This window comes from Myotis brandtii, unplaced genomic scaffold (assembly GCF_000412655.1).
Source record: "Myotis brandtii unplaced genomic scaffold, ASM41265v1 scaffold782, whole genome shotgun sequence".
NCBI lineage: Eukaryota > Metazoa > Chordata > Mammalia > Chiroptera > Vespertilionidae > Myotis > Myotis brandtii.
The window spans coordinates 895,570-922,720 of NW_005371138.1; the positions used below are offsets into that span (position 1 = coordinate 895,570).

The following is a 27,151-nucleotide window of genomic DNA, read 5'->3' on the forward strand; positions in this document are numbered from 1 at the left end:
ACGCACGCACTCACAAAACACACAAAAAACAAAACTCTGGGCTAAATTTCTTAGCCAGGCCTTCAGGGCTTCTATCATTTGAACGGCCCCCTCTCTACACCTCTCCTGGATGAACTGTCCTCCAGCCATATTCCCCACATGAGAGGACCCAGACCCCATCCAGGCTCTTGCTAGAACCCTGCCTGCTCACTCTTCTCTGCATACTCTACCCTGCTTGCCCTTCCTTTGAGACATTTTAAGTCTTTCCTGCTTCACAGAACCTCTCTTTCCACCTGTCATTGATTTTCATGAGCTTAATTACCTTGGCAGCTCCCTTCACTCATTTGGCACCTGGACCTCACATTGTCAGGTTCCCTTCTATATGCATCTGTCCTTTCTCCCAAATCAGACTATATTTTCCTTCAGGGTAGAAAGGGGCTGGTCAACATTTATCTGAATCCCAAGAATCCATCACAAGCCCCCATATATCAGATGGTGAGCTCTCCCTGCCTAATGTCTGTTATGTCATACGGTTGCAAACAACAAAGGATCCAGAAGAATATTTGTTTGCATCCACCTTACTTTATATACATTACCTCATTTAATGTTCCCACAATCTTATATGGTACTAGAGGCCCGGTGCATGAAATTCGTGCACTTGCAGGGGGCGGGGGGATCCCCTTAGCCCGCACCCTGTCGCTGTCCGGGAGCCCTCAGGGGATGTCCGACTGCCACTGCCAATGCGCTCGCCAGCTGTGAGCCCAGCTCAAGGCTTCTGGCTGAGCGGTGCTCCCCCAGTGGGAGCACACTGACCACCAGGGGGCAGCTCCTGCATTGAGCATCTGCCCCCGGTGGTCAGTGCGCATCATAGCGACCAGTCGTTCTGCTGTTCTATCGATTTGAATATTAGCCTTTTATTATATAGGATATTCATCATACCTACCTTCCAAGTGAGTAAACAAAGGCACAGAAAAGTAACAGGCCCCAGGTAACATAGCTAGTAATACATGTGGTATTGAAATGAAATCACAACTTAATCTGTGAAGCTGAGTTTTGTTGATTTTTAGAGAGAGAAAATGAGAGAGATAGAAACATCAATGAGAGAGAAACATCATCAATCAGCTGCCTCCTGCACACCCCCTACTGGGGATCAAGCCAGCAACCCAGGCATGTGCCCTGAACTGAATTAGTGACCTCTTGATTCATGGGTCAATGCTCAACCACTGAGCCACACCAGTCGAGGTGAAGCTGAGTTTTGTACCTAGATGTGATTGATTTCAAAGGGTCATATTCCTCTTCCATTACCAATGTTTTGCCTAGAACTGGGGAAACTATTTTACAGCAGTCACATTAATGGGCTAGAATAAGAAAGACTAAACTTGTTGTCATCTCCTTTGTAGGAGTGTTATTAAAATTAGAGAACTCATCTTCTTAAGGAATAGAAAGGTATTGATAAACTGATGTGCAGTGATCTTCTTTGTTGAAAACTATAGGGACCGGAAGCCTAGAATGGTTAGGGAACTAAAACTACTGGACAATGCATCTTACAAGACACCCTTTGTGTTATTTCAGAACCAATACTGTTGACAACATTTATAAAAATATATAAAGAGCAAATCAGGGTTGCACCAAAAACAAAAGCAAGCATTTCCATCCACAGAGGGAAGACAGCACTTTGGAACATTCTAATCTTAGTTGCAAATGTCAAAAATTGCAAACTGGATCTTAGATAAAAGTGAACTTCTGCCAGAGTGCTCCTAATGGCAAATTTTTTTAAAAATATATTTTATTGATTTTTTACAGAGAGGAAGGGAGAGAGATAGAGAGTCAAAAACATCGATGAGAGAGAAACATCGATCAGCTGCCTCCTGCACATCTCCCACTGGGGATGTGCCCGCAACCCAGGTACATGCCCTTGACCGGAATCGAACCTAGGACCCTTCAGTCCGCAGGCCGACGCTCTATCCACTGAGCCAAACCGGTTTCGGCCCTAATGGCAAATTTTTGACAACCAGGTTTAAGACAATGCTGAGAGGGAAACAGTAATAGAAATAATGCATAAAGTACATCTATGTGCAGAGTTTTCATATGTACTCTTCGTACATAGTTGTATGCCTACAAGGTGAAAATGAAAATAATCAAGTATATTAATACCTAATTCCACAAAGAGAAGAGAGTACAACACAAACAGACTTACACAAAGACACACACATACACTATGATATAGACATATACATACCTAGATCAACAGGCATAGACATACTGACACACAGATTCAGAGAAGGACACAGACATGGACCCACAGACATACTTATAGACACACAAACACAGATAGACAGATACACATCCAGACAAACACACAGACACAAAGAGATGCTGATAAGTACACAAGCATACTCACATGTGCACACAATCAGATAGACAGACAACAGCAGACATCGATGCCCATAGATATAGATTTAAAGACAGACAGACAAATACACACACACACACACACACACACACACACACACATAGACTCATAGATAGATATTTATGCACAGGGAGTAAAGACTCACACAGACAGACAGATTCACACACAGGTTTACACCCACCATGAGAAAGACACTTAAGTACTCAGAGAAATGCACATGCAAACACACACACACACACACACACACACACACACTCATGCAGAGTCACAGCTAATGTATGCTCATATGCTCTGTGCTTCTATTCAGGGCTCACCAGAACAGGTGGGAAGAGGTTAGTGTTGGGGAGGAGGGTGAAGTCTTCCTTCTGTTGTGGAAAGAGATTTGAAAATGGGGACTTGAAGAGCATCAACATTGGCACTACCTGGGTGAAGGTAAGCAAATGATTTGAGCTCTTTGAACTTCATTCTCCTCTGTAGAAGAGGAGTGATAAAAATTCTGCCTCTAAAGATGGCTATTAAGTGTGATAATAATGCTTAAAAAGTGCCTTTCAAATAATGAAAAGACTGAGATTCTAATGATTGCTATTATTTTCCTAAAATTGTCACAGGCAAAGAAAGCTCTGAGGAAAAGAAAGAGTGAATGTACAATCCATCGCATCCACTGCTACAAGGCCTAAGCAAATCTTCAAAAAAAAATTCAGCTGTAAGAGACTGAACTTTCACATCTGCAAATACAAGTACAGAACATTTTGTTACTGGCATCAACTTAAATCAGCTAATATTATATTGAGTGCCTGCTGTGTGCGAGGCATGCCTGAGAAATGTTATGTTCCATTTAACCAGATATTCTGATTAGTCAAGTTATCACATGTCCTAGAATATCACACCTGGTCTATCAGCAAAGATTATAATATAATGATATAAATAGCACTCAGACTAAGTTGAGCACTTTGAGACCACGTGATGCTTCAGATACTTTTACATTGTTTAGTACACTGAGTGGATCCTAAAGGCGATTAGGGTGGAACTGATCGAACTTGGAGGTTGAGAATTCTTCAGGAACAGTTGATGAACTACTTGTGTGGGGTGGCACAGCATTAAGTCACTGGATACTAAGTTTGAGACATATCCTTCCTCTGTGTATTGGTTGTCTTTCCATTGGAAAAGCCTGCCTCCAGGACAAAGGGACACGCTCTAACCTCAGGAAAGAGAAGAATGCAAAAGAATCTAAGGCAGATTTAAATAAATTTTAATTAATACTACAGAAGAGAAAGGAATGGATTTTTTTAAAGGCATGGTCCTAGGAACTGGCTTACAGTTTTCTGATTGACTTCCCAATAACCAAGAAACTAAGTATTGCCAACCATGGATGAGAACACCGAGGCTCAGTGAGGTCACAGAGCTAGTGAGGAATAGAACCAGAACCTCAGGTTCAGGTCAGTCAGCCTCAAAACACACTCGCTTTTCAATTGTCCACATTTCTCTAAAGGTCTCTCCCATTCTTTCTTTAAACTGACATAGTCTTCTTAAAATGCAGTTCAGATTAAACGTGCCCCATCCACACACACACACACACACACACACACACACACACACACACACACACACACACACACACACACCTTTAATGGCTCATATCTATAAAGATAAACCTAAACTAGCTATGGCAATGATCTATTTCAAACTGCCTTCCTACCAGTTATAGGTCAGGCACTGGACAAGGCCTGGCACATGGATTATTTGATTAAATCTTCACAACAACCACTTGTGCTTAGAAACTATGACTATTCCCATTTCTTAGAGAAACTTGGGCAGTCTAACTTCAAATCTTTGCTCTTATCCACAACCTAACCAAGTGGATGTGGAAGCTAGGAACAAAGTAAGAAAGAGAGAGAGAGATGGAGACAGAGACAGACAGAAAGAGACAGAGAGGGAGAGAGGGAGGAAATATTTATTAAAGGCCTAATGGCCTTGTGATACAGCAAAAGATTGAATTCAAAGCAGATATGAGAATCAAGCTGTCTTTTCCACTTAGCCAGACATTAAAGAGATTTGGAAAAATATAAAACAAAGCTGGTCTTCTTCCTTTTTTTTTATTTTGAAGAATTTACTTAATACTAAAAAGTGCTATTTATATTAACGTCTAATGAGTTTATTACTATTATTTTCAAATAACTAAATACATATTTTTAATTCTTCAGTTTTACTATCTCATATGGTAAATATTGATAGATATATCCCACATAAATAAAAACTCTTTGGGGTTCTTAATAATTTTTAAGACTGTAAAGGAGCCCTAAAACCAAAAATGTTAAGGACAGTTGATCTAGGAGGATTAAGAGATTAGATCCAGAAAGATTAAGGATTAGGATCTACTTGCCATAGCCGGAGGTTAGGTCTATAAAATCCTCATTATGAGTAAATCTGCTCCATACATACTCAAACCAACAAGTCTTTATGCAAAGTTTTGGACTGTGATGTATCTAATTTTAACCCTTGCTCTGGGAGATCCTTCCACTGGGAATGGCATGTTAATGTAAGATACTTGTAAACAAACCTAAAAGCCCTGTGTTGCTCTTTCCCCACCCCATCCCTAGGAAGTATCTTCAACCTTGTAAACCTATATAAATTCTCACCATTTTTTCCATTTTACGTGCAGAGAAGAAAGAAACCAAACAAGTTTGTTGTTGTTTTCATGGATTAGATCTTAAACTAGTAGCTAGGCAACCAATCAAGTAGCCCTGACAACAGAAATAAATGGAACTTAATGATTACCTTCAGCCAGAAGCCTACACACAGTACTGCATAGTTGCCCAATGTTATTGGTTCAAACATAAAACCTAAAATTAATAAAACTTATATTTTTTCTAACTTTATAGCATTTTGATCTGTGTATACTGTTTTAGAAAAACACCATCACAAGTATAAATAACTATCCTTTTCAAAGAAATATGCATGAAGCATATGTATGTAGGTGGACTTCTTTATCTCATGATTTTAGCATTCCCTTCATTAAAATTGATGTTTGAAACTCAGATGTATGTCTTCTTTTAGATTCTGAATAAAACTGCCCCGTCAATCTCACAGAGATGGAGGGAACAAGTGAGATGATGAAGAGAAGGAATGCTGATCGAGAAAATTAGAGGGAGAGCAAGAACGTGATCTAGGGCTGGACTTACATTCCTAATCTGCAAAACAGGATAGTATCACTACATCCCCAAATTTGGAAAGGTTCAAGAGAGATAAATATGTGATAATATTTTTAAAACATAGAAGCATTACAAAAATATTTCTTGTCATGATGTGAAAAATGCTACATAAATGTTTTTTTAAAAACCAACTACTGTTCTGCTTTGTAAATGAGGATGTTAAAATTTAAATTTTATTTTACTGTAAATTGTCTAATGTGTCCACACCCCTCATAACACGTTGTTATCTTGGGAACAGGTTAACATGGAAAGGAGCGCTGCAGCTGAGCATGTTAGTTAAACGCTCACAAAACAACCTTCCTGATTAATCAGTACTATGAACTCCTTTGGAAACAACAAAATCTCGCTATTCTGTGTGTTATATAAAAACTCAGTCATTCCAAACACACTTTGCGAAATCATTTGCTCACAATCCTCTTTTGCTTATTGTTTTATGGCTATATTGATCTTCTGTCTGAACGTATCCTGTCACGCAACAATGAATATTTGAATCAATTGTACAAATAACAAGGAGCTGTGGCCATTGACAATGTGGAGCAGAAGACATCCAATATGTTTTTCATTTCCAGTAAAAGGGGGCAGTATTATGACATCAATGTAATACTCAAGAAACATTCTGATTTTTTTTTTTTGCAAACTATGGGTGATGAGCAAGAATTTACACTTATGAAAAATGAACAACTGCTTTTTTGAATAAACAAGAACAAGTTTACATGGTACCTCAGTGATTGGATTATTATTTCCATGATTGAAAAAGTATCATTTTGGCATGAGAAATTCTTATGGTTATCAAAAATCAGGTTAAGTATTTTTGAAAATCATAGATAGAAATTCTGATTTTCTGGAAATATGTTAAAGTATATATTAAATTAGTAGGGACAGAAGCTCCCCAGCAATATAATGTAATCAAATTTGAACATTATTATCTTCGCCATGGCCAGATCATAGCAGGTAGCTAGTACATGCAAGTTATTGGAAGAATGAAAAAGAAAAATGTGTATCTTGATTTTGTAAGAAGGTGGCTATTAGTTTCTTACTAACCTTCTACTCTATCTTAAGACATTTTGGCCCCAAGAAGCAGTAGGTTAACCCATTCATCATTGGAGAATATCAAGAGTGAAAAATTAACAAAATTAACAATAGATTTGACAACCTGCTGAGACCTTAAAGAGGAAAAAGGTCCTAACATTAATAGAATATATTCTGTATCAGGTACTCTAGACATGTTTTTCCTCAAAACAATCCTTCAAGAAAAGGATAATTGCCTTTATTTTATAGATGTGCTCATTGAGATTCACAGAGGTTAAGTCACTCACCTAAATAACATTAGAAAATAGCACAGGTGACTTCCAAGATTAACCCTGGACACTGAGGCCCAGTTTTAATCAACTCCAAAACCCATAGTCTCTAATTCTAACTCTGCTCTGGGTCTAGCCACCACGTCTGTCTCTATCTACATCATTCAACCTTCTGCTTCCTGACTGGTATCTCTCCGCAGCCAGAACCAGTGGATATCATGGCAGGGAAGAATGTCCCACCTTGACAGAAGGTGACAAGTATACAGGAGTCAGGGAGCTCAATGTTTTTCTGCTTCATAGTTTCAGTTTATTTTCACCCTGGCTTATTCTATCTAAGGGTTGAGACTGCCAGTGTAAGTAGTTTTGTATGCAATAGGCTTAAAGATCTCATTGAAAATTAATCTGGTACTATTCTAAAAATAGTAATGTTATTGACTAAGAAAAAGCTGGGGCTTAATTCATGCTCTGCCATGAATACACTGTGTGATCATGGGCAAGTCATTGTCTTTCTCTAGGTCTTCGTTTTCCCATCTGTGAATTGAAGTAATTGGACTAGATCAAATGTAATGTCCCATCCAATCTTTCACTGTGCAGTTTTAATCCTACAAACATACTTGAGAGGCAGGCAAAGTGTGATTACAGTGTCCACGGCAGCTCACTTTGACACCCAATGAGGTCAAGCTTTTTTCCTAAGAGACTATCCAAAGATGAGGGGGACAGCAGTTCAGGTTACATGTGTACGGATGTATAATCTACCTATTTATGAGCAGCTCTGATCAGTAGGCAATCAGTCTACTGGCTCCTCAAGATGATTAAAATGAGCTAATTAACCAGATTCCCAAGTTGTATAATACCTATGAAGGACAGTGCTCTAACCAATCTTCAAGTCAACATTCAAACATTAAGAAGCTCAGAAAAGTCAGAGAACACATTTTAACACTAAGAAAGCCCACCCTGCCTTGCCTCTCTTCTAACTTACCTCTAAGAACATTTAGAAGCATCTTATTTAAAACTCTGCTGTGTACTGTTATGGCTAAAATATTCTGTCTTAGAGATGTCAAAACAACAAAAGTTGGTAAGCAATTAGCCTATAATCTAATCTAATTGCACTGGTACTGAGGGATAGAGATGGCTGGTGTTCTTGGTGTGGAAAGCTAAAAGCCAGGGCAGTAACTTAGACTTCTGCTGGCAAGGCACTCACAGTCCATGCATAGAAGCTATGTGGAAATGATGGGGCAGAACAGCTCCTAAGGTGCCGTTACAGTCTATTGTCCCTACAATCTATATATTTAACAGACCCTAAATATCTTGTGACACAACCAACCAGAACATCTCCGTTGGTGCCGTTCTGGCTGATCAAGTTAACAATGTTTCATTTTAAAAGCACCAAAATAGGGATTTACCCAATAAGGTGAAATGCACCATGGGTAGGCATGTATTCATATGAACATATATGCGATTCCATATTATAAAGACACAAGCACTTCTATGCCTGTGTAGTAAATGCTTGTCCACATTTATGTACATATCAAACATGTTTTATATACATCTAATGTTACTACATGTCATACAAACAATCTACAATGGACATTGTGATGCACTGCCCAGATTTCTCCTTTAGGACTGAAAGATTTATTCCCTCAGCTGCAAAATATGTTGGTAGCTCACCCTCAGCTGTTTGGCATTGACCTAGCTGAAGAGACTTCCAAAGGAAGCCTTCATCCAAAAACTGGTTGACACAAGTGTGTAAAAACTCACTCCCTCCACTTGGGGCAATTCTGAATGGACATAGCAGCCTCCAAGCTTCCTATGGGCTTGGCTGAGGTTGATTGAGACTGCATTGCTTTGATCCTTTCCATTACATAGGTGGCAATCAGAAAGAGAACTCCCCAATAAACCTGCTCGCTAATATCCACCTCATCATCTGCTTCTATGACACACCCCTTTATAAAGAATGTCCAAATAAGAGAGCAACCAGGGATGCTTAATAAATTATAAAGTTTTATGACAGCAACACTGTGAAAAATTTTCTAAAACTATATTACAGATTATGAGAACAAATGCATAAATCTAATTTACAGATCTTTATATTTAAGGATACTGAGATAATTCCAAAATGGACAATTTTGAAGACAGTTAAATTGAATTTGAAACAATCCATTTTATCAACCTTATTTCAGATTATATATTTACCCACTTTGACTTCTGAAGGTCTGATCCTCCAGAAGAAAAAGTAGTGTCCTATGGAAGTTCATAAAATTAAGATGGATTATTTTTATTACAAGAGAACCAAATCTACCATAACAGGAGTCCTTTAAAGTTCTAAATTTACTCTTCTGACTGCAACTAACTTAATAAGCAAGAATAGATGCTGACTCTAGAAACTAAACAAAGCCTATAAAACCACAAAATGTATGTTCAAATGAGTGACACTATTGGGGAGGGAGCTCACAAAAGTTAAGGAGAGCTTGTGAACACATCCCTGAATGTCATGGACTTTTCCAGTGCTCCAAATTCAACCAGTAAAGTCATTGGCTGAGACAACTCCCTTTAACTGGGAAACCAGGGCTTTCTGGTTCTGTAGAAGTCACCCTGCTGCTTCCCCTCAGGGGCTCAGTCATATTCAGTGTGATATGTTTTAGGTCAAGTTTGGTTTTTCATCATTACTTTTGATCTTAGCCTAATCTCTCATCTCTCTTCCTTGTCTTCTAGTGTGAAATAAGGTGTTCTTATTTCAGAACCTCAGACGTCTTCTTCCAAAATGAATTAAGAAAACTCAGTGAGAAATACTTAAAATTGACCTGTGTTTGAAGTTAATAGTGCATTAACTTTGAACTTCAACTCCAATTGATGGTACAAATTCAACTATCTCGGGTCACAGTGTCAGACGCAGAGAGAGAGTCACTGCTGAAAGCAAGGTGTGTCCAGTGCCAATGTCCTGCTAGGTTATGGATCAGGATGCTGCTATTCTAAGCCTGCTTAATAGGACTGAGGGCCTTCACTGAAAGGCTGAATTGCTGCACCAGTACTGAACACATGTCCCTTTACCCCAAAAACTAAATAGCATATATACACATTCTATTTTAAATACTCTTTATGTTAATATTCCAAACAAAAATTTCCATATGTATTTTTCAAAGAAATATTTCATTCATGACATTAGTCAAAGGCAAGTTATTTTTCATAATTTAATGATAATATGGCTATTTAAATGAAATAATTAGTTTTTTGCAGAATGAAATTTCTGAAATGTATTAATTCTAAATATATTTTACTGAGCCCAATGTTTTTCAATTAGCGGTAATTTTGTCCTCCCTCCCCCAATAGAAGACATCTGGCAATGTCTAAAGTCATTTTTAATTGTTACAAAAGGGGGGAATGCTGCTGACATCTAATAAATAGAGGCCAAATTAGTAGCCCCAAGAATTACCAGGGCAAAAATGTTAATAATGCCAAGGCTGAGAAACCCTGATTTAATCTGATAAATCTGAAGTTTCTAACTTTGTATATTACCTCAGTTGGAAAGGAGTTTAAGTATGTGAGTTGGCCAATATGCCAACACGTCTACTGCTTCCTTCTACTGACCCTCCTACTATTGTGTGAGTATCTCAAATCTGTGACAAAGTAGTATATTTGTTCCACATATTTAAAACCCACCATGATTTAGTTGGAAAGAATACATGGAACAGACTGACAGCTGTCAGTGGGGAGGGGTGTGGGGAGGGGTTGGATGAAAGAAGGTGAAGAGATTAACCAAAAAAACATATTTACATAACACATAGACATGGACAACAGTGTGGGGATAGCCAGAGGGAAACAGGGGGAGGTGGAGATGGAGGTGGGCAAAGGCAGGGGAAAGTGGGGACAGAAAGAAACTTTGCTTGGGGAGGTGGACACACGATTCAGTGTGTAGATGATGTATGTTTTGGTGAACCAATATCACTCCAATAAATTCAGTTTAAAAAAAGGTATGGAAACATAAGATAAGAAAGTTCCTACTCTGTACCAGGAGTTGGGCTGGGTATATTCACATAAGCTTATGTCATTGTAACCCAGATCACTACTTTTATATTATAGATGAAGGAATTGAGAGTCAGAGAGGTTAACTAACTTGCCAAATATCACGTAGTTGGTGAGACTCAGTGACTACTTTTCCAAGTGAGAATATATATTTTTAAAATCATTAATACTTTCTCATATATGCAAAGAAAATTTTCGAATCACTAATGGTTGTTACTACTCAAAGAAAATTTTTGAATCATTAATGGTAGTTAATGGGGTGAGGAGGCTAATTAGCTTTTCACCATATATCTTTCTGTATTACCAGAATTTTCAGTAAGTATATATTACTTCATTTGAAAAATAATAAATAAAAAAGACTCAATTAAACAAATCACAGACATGTGTCTCAAATTAATTTTAGGATTAACCCTGGACAAAATTGTAAAGTAGGAGATGGTCCATGGTGCATAAACCCTCATTTTTAACCCAATTTCCCACTCATTAGCCCTATGCCAAAACTTCTTTACCTACCCATGTTCCAAGAAAGAATCTTAGGAAGTTATTTACATTAAAATTAAATATGTTATTATTCCATGGTGTTCTCACTGAGCCCAAGACAGTATCTTAGGTCAAAAGAATGACTCTGTGTTTATCTTTAATATCAGAGAGGTAGAAGAGGTTTGATGACAAAGCCTTTTTTTCTTGTGGTCCTGACCATCTATTCAGGCATCTCTTAAAGAAGGGGTCTGCCTTGTGAGCCCACTGCCAAGGATGAAGCACTTCGTGGGGAATGAAGCACTTGACTGAACAGATCCAGTGGCTGGCAAGTGCCTGACAAGTCCCAAGTATATAAATGTTTATGGCTTAACAGGCACAGAAAGACCTGCCATTCCCCCAGATAGTCTCTCTCCTACCTGAGGATCAATCAAGGCAGGGTGTCCAATAATGATTACATTTAAATAATATACACACACACACATACCACACACACACACACACACACACACACACACACACACACACACGTATACATACATATTTAATGTTAACTTCAGTAATTCAATGCAATGAGAACTGAGAGTAAAGTTGAATTCTTTATTAAGCTTTGGGAAGTCAACACTTCCAGAGCTAAGCTTTGTAATCTGGTGAGGGTTTTGGTCACAGACATGCTACGAGAGTTCCATCCCCTCAAACCCCTTCCCAGCCCCCGGTATCCCAGCTGTCTCCTAGCTAACGTATATAGATCCATCAAGAATGGGAGGAGGATATGAAATGAGCAATGGCTCTGTATCCCACTAATTGGTTGACTTGTGTCCCCCAAAAAGATATATTCAAGTCCTCACCTTTGATACCTGAAAATGGGGCCTTATTTGGAAATAGGGTCTTTGCAGATATAATCAAGTTAAAATAAGGTCATCCTGGATTAGGGTGGAACTACATCCAATGACTAACGTCCTTCTAAGAAGAGGGAGATTTGGAGAGACAGGGACACAGAAGACAGCTATGTGAAGAGGGAGGCAGAAATTGCAGTGATGCAGCAATAAGCCATGGAATGGCAAGGATCATTCATTCATCAGATAATCAGATTTTTTCACTCAATAAACTACAAAAGCCTCTCAACTGTCCCCATTCTTAACCTCCTACAGTCCAATCTCACACATCACACGAATGATCTTTTTGTAGGTAAGTCATATCATGTCAATGCTCTGGACAAAACCCATCTAAGGGTTCCCACCACAGAGTAAAATGCAAAGTCTTTCCAAGGCCCACAAGGTCTACCATGCTCTGTCCCATGCGTCCCCTTCTCTCATGCAGCACCTGCCACACTTGCCTTCTGGTCATTGGTCCTACGCCCCAAGGGCCTCTACGCTAATGTTCCCATTGCTGGATGCTCTTACTCCAGCTCCTCGCAGGACCTCCCTGCACCATGACTTCATTCATATCTTTACTCAGTGTCACTTTCTCAGAGAGTCCTTACCTCCCTGTCTAAAGGAGCAACCCCACAATCCCTATTCCCTGAACTTGCTTCTATTTTTCTCAAAGCACTTATTCACTCCTAATACTGCTGGCATTGCATTATATATTTCATATTATATTTTTTGGTCATCTGTGTTCCCCTATTAGAATGTCAGCTCTATGAGAGCAGGGGTTTTATCTGATTTGTTAACTGTTGCATCTCCCATGCCTAAAACAGTATCTTTCATAAAATAAGCACTTGATAAATATTTGTTAAACAACAACAACAAAATCAGCAAATGCATTCTATAAGCTGCTTTGTTTTATTTCTTGCTCTGGCTGATAGGAAGCTTAGAGCAAATTCAGTGATGAGTTATAGTAATCTATCCCATCATGACCGTACAAGCTTCTTTTTAAATATTATATTCTTATTCTAGTAACCTCACATATCCCCTTTATTTTAAGATATTTCTAAATCTTTTGGAACGGGACAGGAAGACAACAATGGGCAGGTAGGTTGAGTGCCTGGTTGATGCTTGAGAGCCTGGAAAGAGCCAGATGAGAAGGAGCCAATGGGGCTAGCGAGCCAGTGAAGGAGGGAAGCCAGTTTTACCTTTTCATTCCTGCAGTTGTTCAGCCCCATATTATTCATGGAGGCCAGTTTCCCATCAACCCCGTGTGGCTGTTGCTGCTGTTGCTCCCGCTGGATCTGCTCTCGCATCTTCCGAGCCTCCTGAATGGCTTTCATCACCGTATCCTGATCCCCAAACAGGGCAGGGGAGTTGAGACTGGACAGGATATCTGCACACACAGGATGCATTATCAGAGGCTTGTGAGGTGAGAATCTTTACAAAATACTTCTGCTCTCCACTCCCCTGTAGAATGCTGCATTCGCCAAACAAGGAAGGGGCAAGTTTGCTACTAAGAAAATCGCAATACTGTGCACAGAGCACAGAAGGCCAGGGCAATGAAGCTGTGTTGGTGATTGTTTTGGGTTTTGGTTTTGTTTCGCTTTATTTTTTAGCTCTTGGAGGATGCCCTAGCACTCCAGTTTATCTGGGCTGTCAACCCACCTCACAGATGAAGGTTCCTGGATTCCAATTGTGTGTATACATTTATCTGCGCTGCTATGTCTAACACTTAACGGGAGAGTAGAGGGGAAGAAAGGGGTGGGAAGGGGGGACAGAGATGTCTGTTCAGGCTGCTCATTATGTTTGGTGTGCTAATTCCGGAAAGCTGTTGCTGGCCTAGCAGAAAGGATCTGCGAGGCTACATGTGTGCTTCCGTGACATCTGTATGTGTGTGTTTGTATGTCCACTGCAGGAGAGAGGGGGCGGGAAGAAACACCCCACACTCTCCGTTCCCCAGTCACTGGCTGGTTAATGAAGCATTCTACTCATCATGCTGCCTCAGTTATTTACCAAGAGAATGACAACCCGTTCCCTGCCCCCAGCCCGATCACCCACTGCTCTCAGCTTCCTGCCTTCCTGACAGTGAGGCTGTATGAGTGGGGATGGTTTTCACATAAGAACAAAGCTTCAAATAAAGTGATAATAAATATTTACTTTCATTATGTTCCATGCAACACAGTGGGAAAATTTTCAAAATTAAACTGACTAATTTTCCTTCATATCTTGCATTATACTATAGGTTAAAATTTATACTTTAGAGAAGTTTTTCCAGTTCTAGAGAAAAATAAAACAATAGCTTGCTGATTGGTAGATTTCGAACCCACTTGTTTGTAACCTGGTATGAGCATTTCATGGCCCATGTCTGTGTGTGTGTGTGTGTGTGTGTGTGTGTGTACACGCGCACATGCCTTTGCTTTTAGAAAATATTCCCAAGGCTATCTATGGGAAAATTTTAAAATCAGTCACTTTTTAGGATATAGAAACCAATGTCTTGTGCTCTGAAGCTTTTCTGATACCAAAAAATCTCTCCTATATTGTCTGGAGCAGAGAGCCATTACTTCAGCCCATTTCTAGCTCAGGATCTAAGACATATGCTCTGCTGAAGTATAAACTTCATAAAAGCAGGGCCTGTAACAGGGTTACCTCCGTCCCTCACAATGCTCAACACAGCAAATCAATGCTTTCCCAACAAAACTAGGAAATGGATAATAGAGGGCCATTTCAAGACCAAGTCAATTATTATTTACTGATGCTGGCTTTTTCCTCATCTCGCAGCTTCTGATGATCCAGTGGTCACATTCACACACCGGATTTGCTTTGGTCCTTGCTCCCATGCAAACCCACTGACCTGGGCTGAGGATCTCGGGCCCCCAAAAGGCATCCTGACTCAAAATGAGAACAGGCCACTGTGTGGCTCCTAATGTGCAAATTTCAGTGAGGACGACTCACCTCTGCCTTCGACTCAGCACAGTTCAGCAAATGCCCCAACTGTGGGTTCACAAAAGGAGCACTGATTACGTGGGAGAGGACGTGGAGTCTGGCCTTAGTTCCGCTGACTGCACAGCTACATGGTTGTGGGCAAGTCATTTTACCTGTGAGAACCCCATTTACATACATCCAGGGTAATAACACTACACTACCTAATTCATAAGATTATTGTGAAAAAATCAAATAGGCAAAAATGGTAAGCTGTAAATGGCTACATGTACACATTATTTAACTTACTGCAATAAGCATTTCAGGCTCCAGTACTCAATAACACAAGGAAGGTAATATGGTGAAGAAATGCTAGCACTAGTCCCTAATCCCTTTGAATGTCTGTGTCTTTATTTGAAAAGTGAGAGACTTAAAGAGTATAGTAACAATAAAGTAACAGAGCTCCTGACAAGTTTTTCACAAGCTTCATTCCACATGTACTTGTAAGGGTGCTGGTATTCACTCAGCCCAGCCTTTTTAAACCTTACCCCTTAAAAGTGCCAGACACCACGTTAGACAATTTACATGCATTTTTCTCTCTTAATTCTCATAACAACCTATGAGCAAGGTAATAATATCCCCCTTTCAAAGATTAGGAAACTAAAGTTTAAAAGATTAAATATCTTTCCCGGGATTATACAGCTAGTAAGTAAAGGCTCTTAGTCCAAGTCCGTCTGACGCCAGAAGCCATGATTTCCCTGCACACTTCTCACACGGGGTGTGAGCATTCCTAGAGAGACCTGGCCACGTGTCAGCAACTCTAAGAAGCCAGAGGATCATTATATCTTACTATATTCCAATTTTATTTCACGTAGATTTGTTTTAATGCAAACTAATAGATTAGATGTGAAAGTCACATACATTTTAAAAAGAAAACATAACATTTGAAAGGAATTTTGGACTTTTGGTGGGCAGCTTTGAGGCCAGGGTCCCTCTAGGTCCTTGGAGGGCTCAAGGTCATGCCTTCTGCCCAGAGTTACTTTAGTGGCAAAGCACTGATCGAACACAGAAATTCCCAACAGTCTGATTTGCTGGATCGAATTCATCATCATCTAAAGAACCCATCCCAGCAGAATTTATATGATGGCCTTTCCCAAAAGCTCTAATAACCCAAAGGGCGCCAAATTGGGTTATGTTTCAGTAGGACAGATTTTACTTTTTTTTTCTTTTTCTTGGACTAAGGAACACTTTGGAAGCAAGGATCAGTCATCGCTCAACAGGTGTGGTTTCTGTTACCTAATTCATAAGTCTCTTCCTGGTGTTGACCTTTCCATTTACCTAGAGAGGATCCCCTTCCCAGGCTCCCTGCAATGGGGCTGGGGATGCCGCTTTTGTTGGGCAGGCTGACCGGGCTGGTTTTGCTGGCTGGGAAGAGGCTCTGGGTGGGAGAGGTTGGGGACTTGACAGGCTCTGCTGTCTTGGGTCTGGATGAGAGGTTCAGCGGCTGTGCTGCAGCTTCATCCTACAGGAGTTTAACATAAATAATTATTAAAAAGAAAAAGACAAATGAAGCACATTATCACTTAGTAAGCCACAGTTATTTTACACCTCAGAGACAATGCCACATTCTCCTACAATCATAACAAAAGGAGCTAATTATCTACCTCCTCGAAGATTCATCTGAAGGAAACCTCATTAATTTCCCTGTGTTATGCTTCTATTTACATTAACTGTGTAGTTGGATCATTCTTTTTGCCAAATTAAAATCTGAATTAGCTCACATTACAGCTTAATTTCCTAATGTGTTTTCAGGGATCTAAATTAACCTAGGGCATTCACAAAGAATTATTTAAAATTTCAGCAGCTCTGTAGTGCTTTTGTGTTATTCTCTCTAAAAAGTTCCTGGAACTATAAATAGGCCCTGCAGCTAATTTTTTAATATATATTTTAAATCAAACAATTGCCAGTACTTTAAAAATGGAAACACAGGAGGACTTCTCTGATCTCCTGGGCCTCTGCCCGGAGCCGCCTGCCGCAGCATGGCTTCTATGTGGCTTTCTGGGTGTGGGCACTCTTCATGGTCTGTATTCTGGTCTCTATTCATGTTTAAAATTAATTTTTGCAAAGAGTTAGCACACATTATAATTATGTTTTACATACCATGCTATATGCAATTTATTTTTCATGTCTAAAGTGATGTCTCTTTATATCTTTGCTCCATATATTTACAGAATGTCTATTTTAAGACCTGTCCTATACTGAGCACAGGACTCAAATATCTTGCTTGTAACTCTGGTTTAACCAGAAGTTCAAAAGCTAAGCTCCTTGCCATTATTTTGTCTCATTTATCCTGCCATAAAACACCCGTAACAACACTTCCACCATGCTAAAAACTTACTTGTAATATGAGCATATTCATTTAAATGCTCAGTTTTAAGATCTGCATTATTGTGTTCTAAAATGAAATTGTCAGCAAATGTTAAGGCCTGTTTTGCTTCTGAGGAGGCACAGAGATCTTGCTTTTAATGTTATTGTTTAAAACACACAGTAGAGCTTGGAAACAGAACATCCTCCCCCTTGGCAACCCTGTGACCTCTCTGAGGCTCAATTTCTTCATCTGTAGAAAAAAAAAAGGGGGGGGGCTGGTTTTAGCTGATCTCTAAGGTCTCTTCCAGTATTAATGGTCATTGTTTAAGAGGCAACAAAAAGGGATGCCAGAAAATACTACTCAGGAAGGAGAACTCGAAAAAAATAAAAATCACATTCAACAAAGGAGCCATTATGTCCCAAGCACTGTGCTAGACATTTTCACACATATTAGCTTATGTCACCTTCAATAAACTATGAGGTTGAGCAGTATTATTCTAACTTCACAAAGGAAGCTGAGTCAGAGTGATAAAAGCACTGTCCAAAGCTCTACGTGGAAGGACAAAATCTGAATTCTAGTTTATTGGACTCCAAATCCCAGGTCCCTTTACTACTATACTATCAGAGACAATACAGTGGGGCCTTGACTTACGAGTGTCCCGACTAACGAGTTTTTCGAGATATGAGCTGTCTCTTGGCCGATTTTTTGCTTTGAGTTGCGAGCTAAAATTCGGGTTACGAGCCAGCTTCAGATACCCCACCGCTAGTTGGCGCAGCGAACGTCACAGTGAACACCACAACATCAGCCCAACATCACGTGTCTCACTCGTTCACTTTATGATTTGACATACGAGTAATTTGAGTTACGAGCTCCATCACGGAACGAATTAAACTCATAAGTCAAGGCTCCACTGTAAGTCATTTGATAATGTAGGGATGTCCTACAGTGTTTTTGCTCTTGTTTTGTTCTGTTTTTGTCATGGTAGGAAATAGGTAATCAGACACATCCATGCTGCAATGTTCTTTTATTTACATCTAGACATAGGATAGGTTCTTAGGTAACAATTACATCCTTTGTGAATGTCAAAATTATCCAATATGCTTAATTATAATTTACTTCCTTTTGTTCTAAACTCAAAGGATATTTAGACTAGTAAGTTCCTTTATTCATATCTAAATAATAGTGATTCAGATGCTAGGTTCACTCAGCTTCTTAGATATCTAAGGTCAGAGTTTTCTTCAAATTTGAAAAATTATCAGCAATTACTTCTTAAATATAGTTTTCTGTTCCTTCATTCTCCTTCTGGGGTTTTAGTTGCACATATCAGGTCATTTGATGTCCCACAGCACTGTCTTTTTTCTCTGTATTTAATTTTGGATAGTCTCATTGTCATGTAATCAAGTTCCCTAATCTTTTCTTCTGTAATGTCTAGTTTGTTGCTAATCTCAATCAATATTAATCCAGTAAGTGTACTTTTCAAACAGTGTTGATTTTTTTTCATCTCTAGACATTCAATTTAGGTCGTCCATGTCTTGCCTTATAACTCTTATGTTTTTCCCTAACTTCTTGAACATATGGAGTTTATAACATCTGGTTTTATTCAGCTTTGAATATACTCCAATTTATTTATCTTTATAATTTAATAATTGGCACTTGCACAAACAATGCCACTGGGCACAGGAAGCACCTATCAGCTCTCAATCATGTATCTCTTTCTACCCTGTCAGACCTGCTACTGGTCCTCACAGCTGGTCCTGGCCTGACAGAAACTCTGTGGGTGTTTGGGGGGAAGCAGATTTGCCTAATTCCTCAGTTGGCTATACTTGTCTCTTATAATAGCTGTGTTTACTATTTTATCTGCTAATTCAATGATATGTATCATTTTGGGGGTCTGGTTCTATTGACTGAGTTTTCCCCTCATTATTGTTCAGATTTTCTAACCTCTACAAAAGCCTGATAATTATTGAGTGGACACTACACATTGTGAACTTTACATTGGGTGTCAGAGTTTGTATACCCCTCTAAATATCTGTGAACTTAGTGCTAAGATGCAGGACAATTTAATCCTTTCTGGACACACTTTGAAGTGCTGTTAGGCAGGTCCAGAGCTGCTTTTAATCTAGGGATAATTTGGCCCCACTACTGAGGTCACACCCTTCTGGGGATTCTACTGGATATGCCATCTGTCAGAACTTTCTACTCTGGCTAATGGGAATTCAAACCATCCTTAGTCCTTTGTGAATCTTACAACTGTTTTGTCTGCTAATCTGATCTTCCCTGTTGTTAGATAGTTTCCTCATATGCATATGCTAATCAATACTCAGCTAAATTTGGGGAACCTTCTGTAGATCTTCAATGCACTCTCTGTGTGCAGCACTATCCTCACTGGCACCCCACTTCACTAATTCCATCCACCTTAGTATCCCTAAACTATGAACTCTATCTCTTTACTAAGGGAGGCTGCCAAACTTCATGTGTTTGCCTGCACTATTGCCTGGCAATTCCCTCTAGATCAGTGGTTCTCAACCTTCCTAATGCCACGACCCTTTAATACAGTTCCTCATGTTGTGGTGACCCCCAATTTCATTGTTACAAATTGAACATAATTAAAGCATAGTGATTAATCACAAAAACAATATGTAATTATATATGTGTTTTCCAATGGTCTTAGGCGACCCCTGTGAAAGGGTCGTTCGACCCCCCAAAGGGGTCGCGACCCACAGGTTGAGAACGCTGCTCTAGATAGTAACCTGAAACAACTACAGTCTTTGTCTCACTTGTTTCTTTTTAGTCAGGGATCACTGTCCTATACTCCTATTGTAAATATCTGAAAACCATTGTTTTATAGATTTTTTCCTGAGTTTCAGTCGTTTAACCTGGTACAGTATATCTGGTCCCTGTTCCTCCATCATAGTTGAAAATGTTAATCCTCCAGGTAGTTCATTAGTATCTCTCGGTATACACCTAGAAATTTCAATCACAAGCTCTACTACCACCACCACCATCTTCTTTATTTCCATCAGATCATCATTAACAGCCTCATCATCACTACATTAACATTTTGCAATACTCACTACATGCTAGAGGATGTATTCTCGCATTTAAGATCCATAATAATATTAACTTTCATTTTATGGAGAACATTAAGTCTGAAGAAAGTTTAAGTAACTTGCCCAATGTGACACGACTGGTAAAAATGATTGAACTGATATTTAGACAGAAGCATTCTGACTTCTGATGTTGAGAATTATAGTGAATAAAAATTCTGGGGGAAAGAAGGTACATAAAACCATTTGTGTCTATTTTTGTTACCTTCAGAGAACTAGCCTTTTGTGATGTAGACATGTTATATACACAAAGAAAGCAATGACACAAACAAAAACATGAGGTATTTTAGTGACCATAATTCTTTCAATTAGAAGATTACAAGATTGTTCTCAGAACTTCTTCAATAATAGATAGGAGCTATTTTTAAAATTTAAAACATTTGTTTTATGTTTTGGCCTATATATTTTTACCCACACATACAATAAACAATCTCATACATATAAGGAATACTTCCTTTGTTATTAACATAAAATATAGTCAGGTCAAATTATATAGAGAACTCCCTAAGAATTTGCATGTGGTCAAGTGAGTAATAAAATTCAGTTGGCCCACGAAGCTGGAATGGTGAAAGCAGATATAAACTTAAATTTAACCAGGGAACATTTTACTCATCCAGTAAAGGCTTGGTTTGGTGCAGTTCCATTTGGCCAATTCACTTATAAAATGACTTTTTCATGTTAAAATAGCTAATACTCAATACCTCAAATCACTGATGTTTGATATGCTCATACTCTAACAACCATAATTAAACAAAGTGCCTTGGTTTGAGTTGTAGAGTTCTGACTCTTATTCAGAAATAGAAACTCTTGGAATATAAAAAGTGTGTTACCATAGTTATGCTACCTTAATAAATATAAACAGCGTATTTTCATATTTCAATATTTCTAACAACAAAGCATAAATGTCCATCTAGTTCTTTGGAGAATCTAAAAACATGGGTGGCATTAAATTAATTCCTTTAGGTGTGGCACAGCCAGACTATCTCTCTTAATGATGTTTACTTTTCTTATCTTTGGTATTTAGGATCCATTTCTATAAAGTCCTTTCTGAAATCTCAACATTTCTGTCTGCAAATATTAAAAAATAAAATGATTTCAGTGAGTCTGTAGCATTCAATGCTTTTTTGTTGAGTTTTAGATATTTTCCATGTGAAGATTTAATCATTGCAAATTTTCTCCCCAATGAAGTACTTTGGGCACATTACAATCATACATCTGTGCTTAGCATACTCCTCTAAGTAGATAAGTCAATTATATAAAACAATTGTTTTCCTGAATTGTTTGAATTTGTTAATTCAATATAGGAAGGAAAGGCAATCATAAAAACCAACCAGTACCACCTATAGGTACCATCTGCAGCACAAAGTTGGAATGGATCATCAATTTCCCTTAGTCACCAAGTCCCTCCTGGCCGCCCCATTCTTAGGCACTGAAAATCAGTGAGGAAAGGTATCTATGAATGTCCTAGCCATACCTTGGGAGAGCCTGTTTATCTTATCACAACCTATATGGCATCAGACATGATTATGCAATGCTACCCCTCATTCTTCAGAGCCCACCTTTCTATTTTTGAAGGGGAGACCTTTATCAGAAAACCACATAAAGCCCAGCATTAGGCTCTTTTTTTGTTTCCCTTTTTAAATCTAAAGTTTGGAGATCCTCTTTCTCTAGTAGTATAAGTTGGCTCCCCACCTGTTTAAGAAACTTAGAGAGAAATGTCACAAGGCTATGACAAACACTGGTAATAAAACCATGGCCATTCATGCCAGTGAACATTAAAAAATAAAAGCTAGAGTCCAAAGGGGGAAAACTCTTGAGAAGTGAGTTTGCGTTTTTAGGTAAAGATCTCACAATATGGCACTATTGTTATCAAACGGGAAACACCTGTTTCTCAGTGCTCAATCATGAAATTCACCATAAAGAGGAGCATTTGGGGATCCTTTATGTTGCTCTGCTTCCTGCTGTTTATTCCCAGCACAGCCTGGTTCACTACCTTTTTTGTGAAGCTATTTTCCAAACTGTTTCCACAATCCTGCAAAGCAAGTACCTTAACTTGAGTTACAGGGCTGGTCCCTCTCTTTTCATTTTTTATCCCAGTAGGTGAGACTGCCCCTGCTGTGTTTGGTGGCTGTGGAGTTGATGGCATCTTTGCTCCAGGTGACACCTGCATGCTGGCCAGCTGAGCGGCATAGAGCTGCTGCAAAACAGGGAAGACAAACATTATCTCTTTAAATGCAGCTGAAATGGAGTTTCAAAAAAACTTACCGTATTGTTAGATAACTATTTCTCTGACAGCTTTGCAATTTCTCTTTCACTATTTTTCAAAGAGGAAAATAAGAGAGATCAAATAATGTAACAGAAAACAAACAAACAAAAAACAAAACAAAACAAAAAAACAAGTACTGGTATGGGAGTCATTGTCCTGTCCCTGGTCCTTCCAGCAATAACTTTATGTCCCTAAACAAAGGACTTGATCACTCTAGAACTCATTCTCTTCAATTGCCCAAAAAGGAATTTGACTAAATGGTCTCAAAGATTCTTTCTAGTGTCTAAAATCTTTACTAAAAGTTCTTTAAAAGTCGGTGTGTCCATTCTTGTAATTTTAACATTCGTGAACTAAGAAACTGATCTGAGCTTTCCTAGGGATTTCCTACAAGAACATTGTTCTCATTCGGTACTGACCATGCTTCTCTGGGACCGCTGATCTCTCTGAAGGATAAAAGTGCTGCCCTCAAGATCCCTGAGGCCCAATGGACATCGCTCTTTTCTCAGGGTCTTATTTCTAGGCAGTGTATACCATGGTCCTAAGGAAAATACAGCCAGATTTGTGAAAAAATAATAGTAAAAAAATAAAAGTCAAGCTTCTTTCTTGTAGCACAGGACGTTAAATACTTAACTGCCAATTTATTAGGTTTTGGATGAAACTGGTGACACATTAACTAGTTGAACTGCTAGTTGACCAGAATTTAGATACCTCAATCTTACCACTATTTCATGCTTGAAAACGCCATTTAAATATTTTCTTTTCTTCTTATCAAGAATAAGCCGTTACCTTAATAGGCATATTATATCATAATAAGTAGAAAACTTCCTAGTTTCAGTAACCACAAAGAAAATAGCTCAAACTTTGCCACATTAGTAGGGGAGAAAAAACAGGTGGTTTGTATGTAATTTCCAGTATTACTATCATTCAGATGGACAAATAAAAAAAATTACAGTAATCAAAAACAGACCTTTCAGCACATGTAATTAAATGAAAGCTTAATAAAGAATAATTTTCCAGAGCCAGATGTGCTTATGTCATGATTGTTGCTTTCTTTGGAACAATTTTTCTAATATAACAAGCCTCTAAAGAAATTAAAGCTTCATAATTCTGTGTGAGCAATGACTCAGTGGCAAGAAAAATTCACAAGAAAGAGTCAGTCAAACTGCTAAAACTTAGAGGAGTAAAGAGGACTGTCTTTTTTGTTTCCTTCTTATCCTGTTGAAATTCAGCCAGATGTCTTCAAAGGGGGGCAAGTGAATCTTCCAGAAAATTTTCTGCTTGGTGTAAGCCAGTGTAGAAAAGTTCGGTACTGAAGTGGAGATGGTGGAGAACTAAAAAAGTGTTGACTGTACAGTAGCTGATATCATGACCAGTATGTCTGACTATCGAGTATTAAAGGGTCATGAAATCTTAGGGAGGCAAGAGTCCTTAGACATCATTTATGCCTTCATTTTACCTCAGTAATTCATAAGATCAGAAGAAAGTCAAGTATCATGCTTTTCAGATTGAAGACTTTATGTTTGACTTTGATAAAAAGAATCCTGTTTGTCAAACAGATATAGGTTTAAAAAATAGTTTCACAGCTCACCTGCTAAGCTAACATCAATTGCATATGTTTTATATGCAGGGCTCTGTGTTAGGCACTAAGGAAGATGCAAAGTCTTGGAACAAACATAAAGTTGTATAGGAGATGTAAGCTATGGATCCTTAATGCCTAGCTTGCACCTTCCTTGTGATGCTTATCACAATTTTTAACCTTCTGTTTAGTTATGCACATGTCTTATCATCTTTGATACACTGTTAGCTTATTGAAGTCCTGATCAATCTAATTATGTTTTAACTAGAGGCCCGATGCACGAAATTCATGCAAGGGCTCAGCCCTCACAGCCGTGACTTCATCAGGAAGGTAGTCTGGAAGGATGTCCAGAAGGTCATTCAGCTGTCCGGTCTAATTAGCATATTACTCTTTTATTATTATAGACGCCAAGCATCAAGAACAATGCCTTGCAAATAAATGATAACAAATCAATATTTTCTGAATTAACTAACAGTATGTAAAACCACTGGATGTTAGGAAGGTGAAATATTCTCTTTCTATAAATGAGGCAACAGAAGTGGCATATGATTATATTTACTATGTATGTAATGAATAGTTTTATGATGTTGAGTTTAAAAAAGGAAAATAAATTCAGTGCAAATTAAATTATATTGTTTCACGAGAAATGATTCATTTAAAGTTGTTTGTTAAAATGTCAGGTAGATAGCTGCTCAATAATTGTCAAACTTTTCTAACACAATTATACTGCTCGAGCAGTAACTATGGAGCAGCACCAAGTTTTCTTCTCAGCCCAGTTACTTATAAATTTAAACGTTTCTCTAAATGCTACTGTATCTTTTTTTGAAAGAAGATAAAATATTATTTATTCAAATAAATAATTTTAGCTAGATCACTGCTTTACAGACCAATTGTTTAGATAGGGAGAAGGTTAAACTCTGATTAACTATCACATAAGAGTTTATAACATAGGATTCTTAGATCATAGTTATTGGTCATAATGATGATAATAATGAATATTCATTTCCAAATACAGTTGAGGTTTTTAAAAAAATCAACAATGTAGTAAAGCTTCTAACAGGCTTAGCCAAAGTTCACAAACATTTAACATTTGGTGAAGAGTGTTTTTATAAATATGGATTGTTCCATTTCAATTTTGAGAAATGCTCAGTGACTGTTTGGGATACTGAATTGTTTCTTTTTCCAGATATGTAAAATAAATGCAGTGCACATAAATGTTAAAATAAGTCTAGCTAAATATTTTTCAAAATTATAAAATCACTCACATTTTAGAGGAGCACTTTTACAAATGCTTTTACTATTTTACAGCTAAAAATATTCCACCTATTTTATGAGTTCATTTTTAATAAAGTAGTCAGCATTAAAATTTTGGTAAGCTGGGCATTGACATATTTGGCATCTAAAACTGAAAGGACTTTCACATATCATTTAGCCGAGTCTGACCTCCCCATTCTACTGATGAGCTGAGGTCTAGAGAGCAGAAGCAGCATGCCCAAGATTGTGTAAGTGCTTAGGACTCACTCACTCCAATGTTATCATTAAAAGTACAAATGGATATATGATGAAGCAACCTTTGCACCTTTCAAGCACGTTTGCAGCATTGATGAATGTGTTCAATGATGGATCTTTATTACCTGCTCACTATTAACTAAACACTGTGCTAAAAACTAGAGGTACCGCAACAAGCAACTCAGAAAATAATCCCTACCTTGATGAAGCTAGAAAGAGAAACATATTAAATAAATGCTTAGACAGTAACTGTAAATTATGGTTAAGATAAGTGCTGAGAAAGGAAAATACAGAATGTCAAGAGACCATCTAATAAGGGTATTTAGCAGAGTCTGGAGGATCAGAATAGCTTCTCTAAGGAAGTAACATTTTAAGTAAGAATTATCCAGGTGGAAAGGTTGATAATGAACATTTCAGAAAGAAGAAACATCAATTATTATGGCTCTGAGGTAGGAAAGAAGGCAACATTTTCAGGGAACTTTAAAAAGGCCAATGTAGCAAGATTGTTGCGTGAATGCGGAGTGGGATGAGAAGAGGCTGGAGAGGAGTAGGGCCTTAGAGGCCACATTAATAATTTCAGACCTTATCCCCCAAATAGAAGTATCTACAAAGAGGAATGAACTGAAACCAAGACACAACGAAGTTTTTCTATGATTTACCGCTAACTCATTGACCAATCTTTTAATTAAATTTGATGAAGATCTCACAAATCCACAAATATATACCTCCAATAGTAATTATAGAGTTTTTGTCCTGAGACTAGCCTTAAAGGACAACCTATCTTGCATTTGGATCCTAGTGACACTTAAATAACTAAGCCTGCTTAGATTCAACACAAAACAGTAGGTCTTACCAACCAAACTCAGCCTTACGGTAAAATTCTTGAGTGTCTTCGAGTATGCACACTGGTCTATGGCCCGGACCTAAGAAATGTATTGTGTCAGAGTCATTTTATAACACTATTGTATTTGGGAGGAGAGGCATACTTTGCCCCCAAAACAGAAAAGTTCATGTCAAATTATAATGGGTGGTGTCACAATGTACCTGATATTTATCCTAATGTGAAATATATATATATATATATATATATATATATATATATAACTGCTTTAAATGATAAAATCATGTAATATCTCCAATG

General features: G+C 38.3%; 1 protein-coding gene and 1 long non-coding RNA gene across 19 annotated transcripts in view; one reads left to right on the forward strand and one right to left on the reverse strand.

The window, feature by feature from the left end:
- SOX6 (SRY (sex determining region Y)-box 6) overlaps positions 1–27,151 on the reverse strand; it is a 384,360-nt gene that overhangs the window by 56,652 nt on the left and 300,557 nt on the right. For 6 of the 18 annotated variants that reach the window (XM_014530922.1, XM_014530923.1, XM_014530916.1 and 3 more), the window contains 4 exons: positions 22,707–22,856; positions 16,481–16,706; positions 13,471–13,658; positions 9,093–9,140 (listed from right to left, as the gene is read on the reverse strand). In XM_014530922.1, the coding sequence (XP_014386408.1) occupies positions 9,093–9,140; positions 13,471–13,658; positions 16,481–16,706; positions 22,707–22,856 (612 nt within the window). The remainder of the gene's footprint in view (positions 1–9,092; positions 9,141–13,470; positions 13,659–16,480; positions 16,707–22,706; positions 22,857–27,151) is intronic. The other 12 variants (XM_014530924.1, XM_014530920.1, XM_014530933.1 and 9 more) reach the window with 5 other exon arrangements.
- The window catches only part of LOC106724272, a 38,630-nt gene continuing 25,108 nt past the window's right edge, over positions 13,630–27,151 (forward strand). The window contains exon 1 of the long non-coding RNA XR_001360024.1: positions 13,630–13,694. This is a non-coding gene — a long non-coding RNA (uncharacterized LOC106724272). The remainder of the gene's footprint in view (positions 13,695–27,151) is intronic.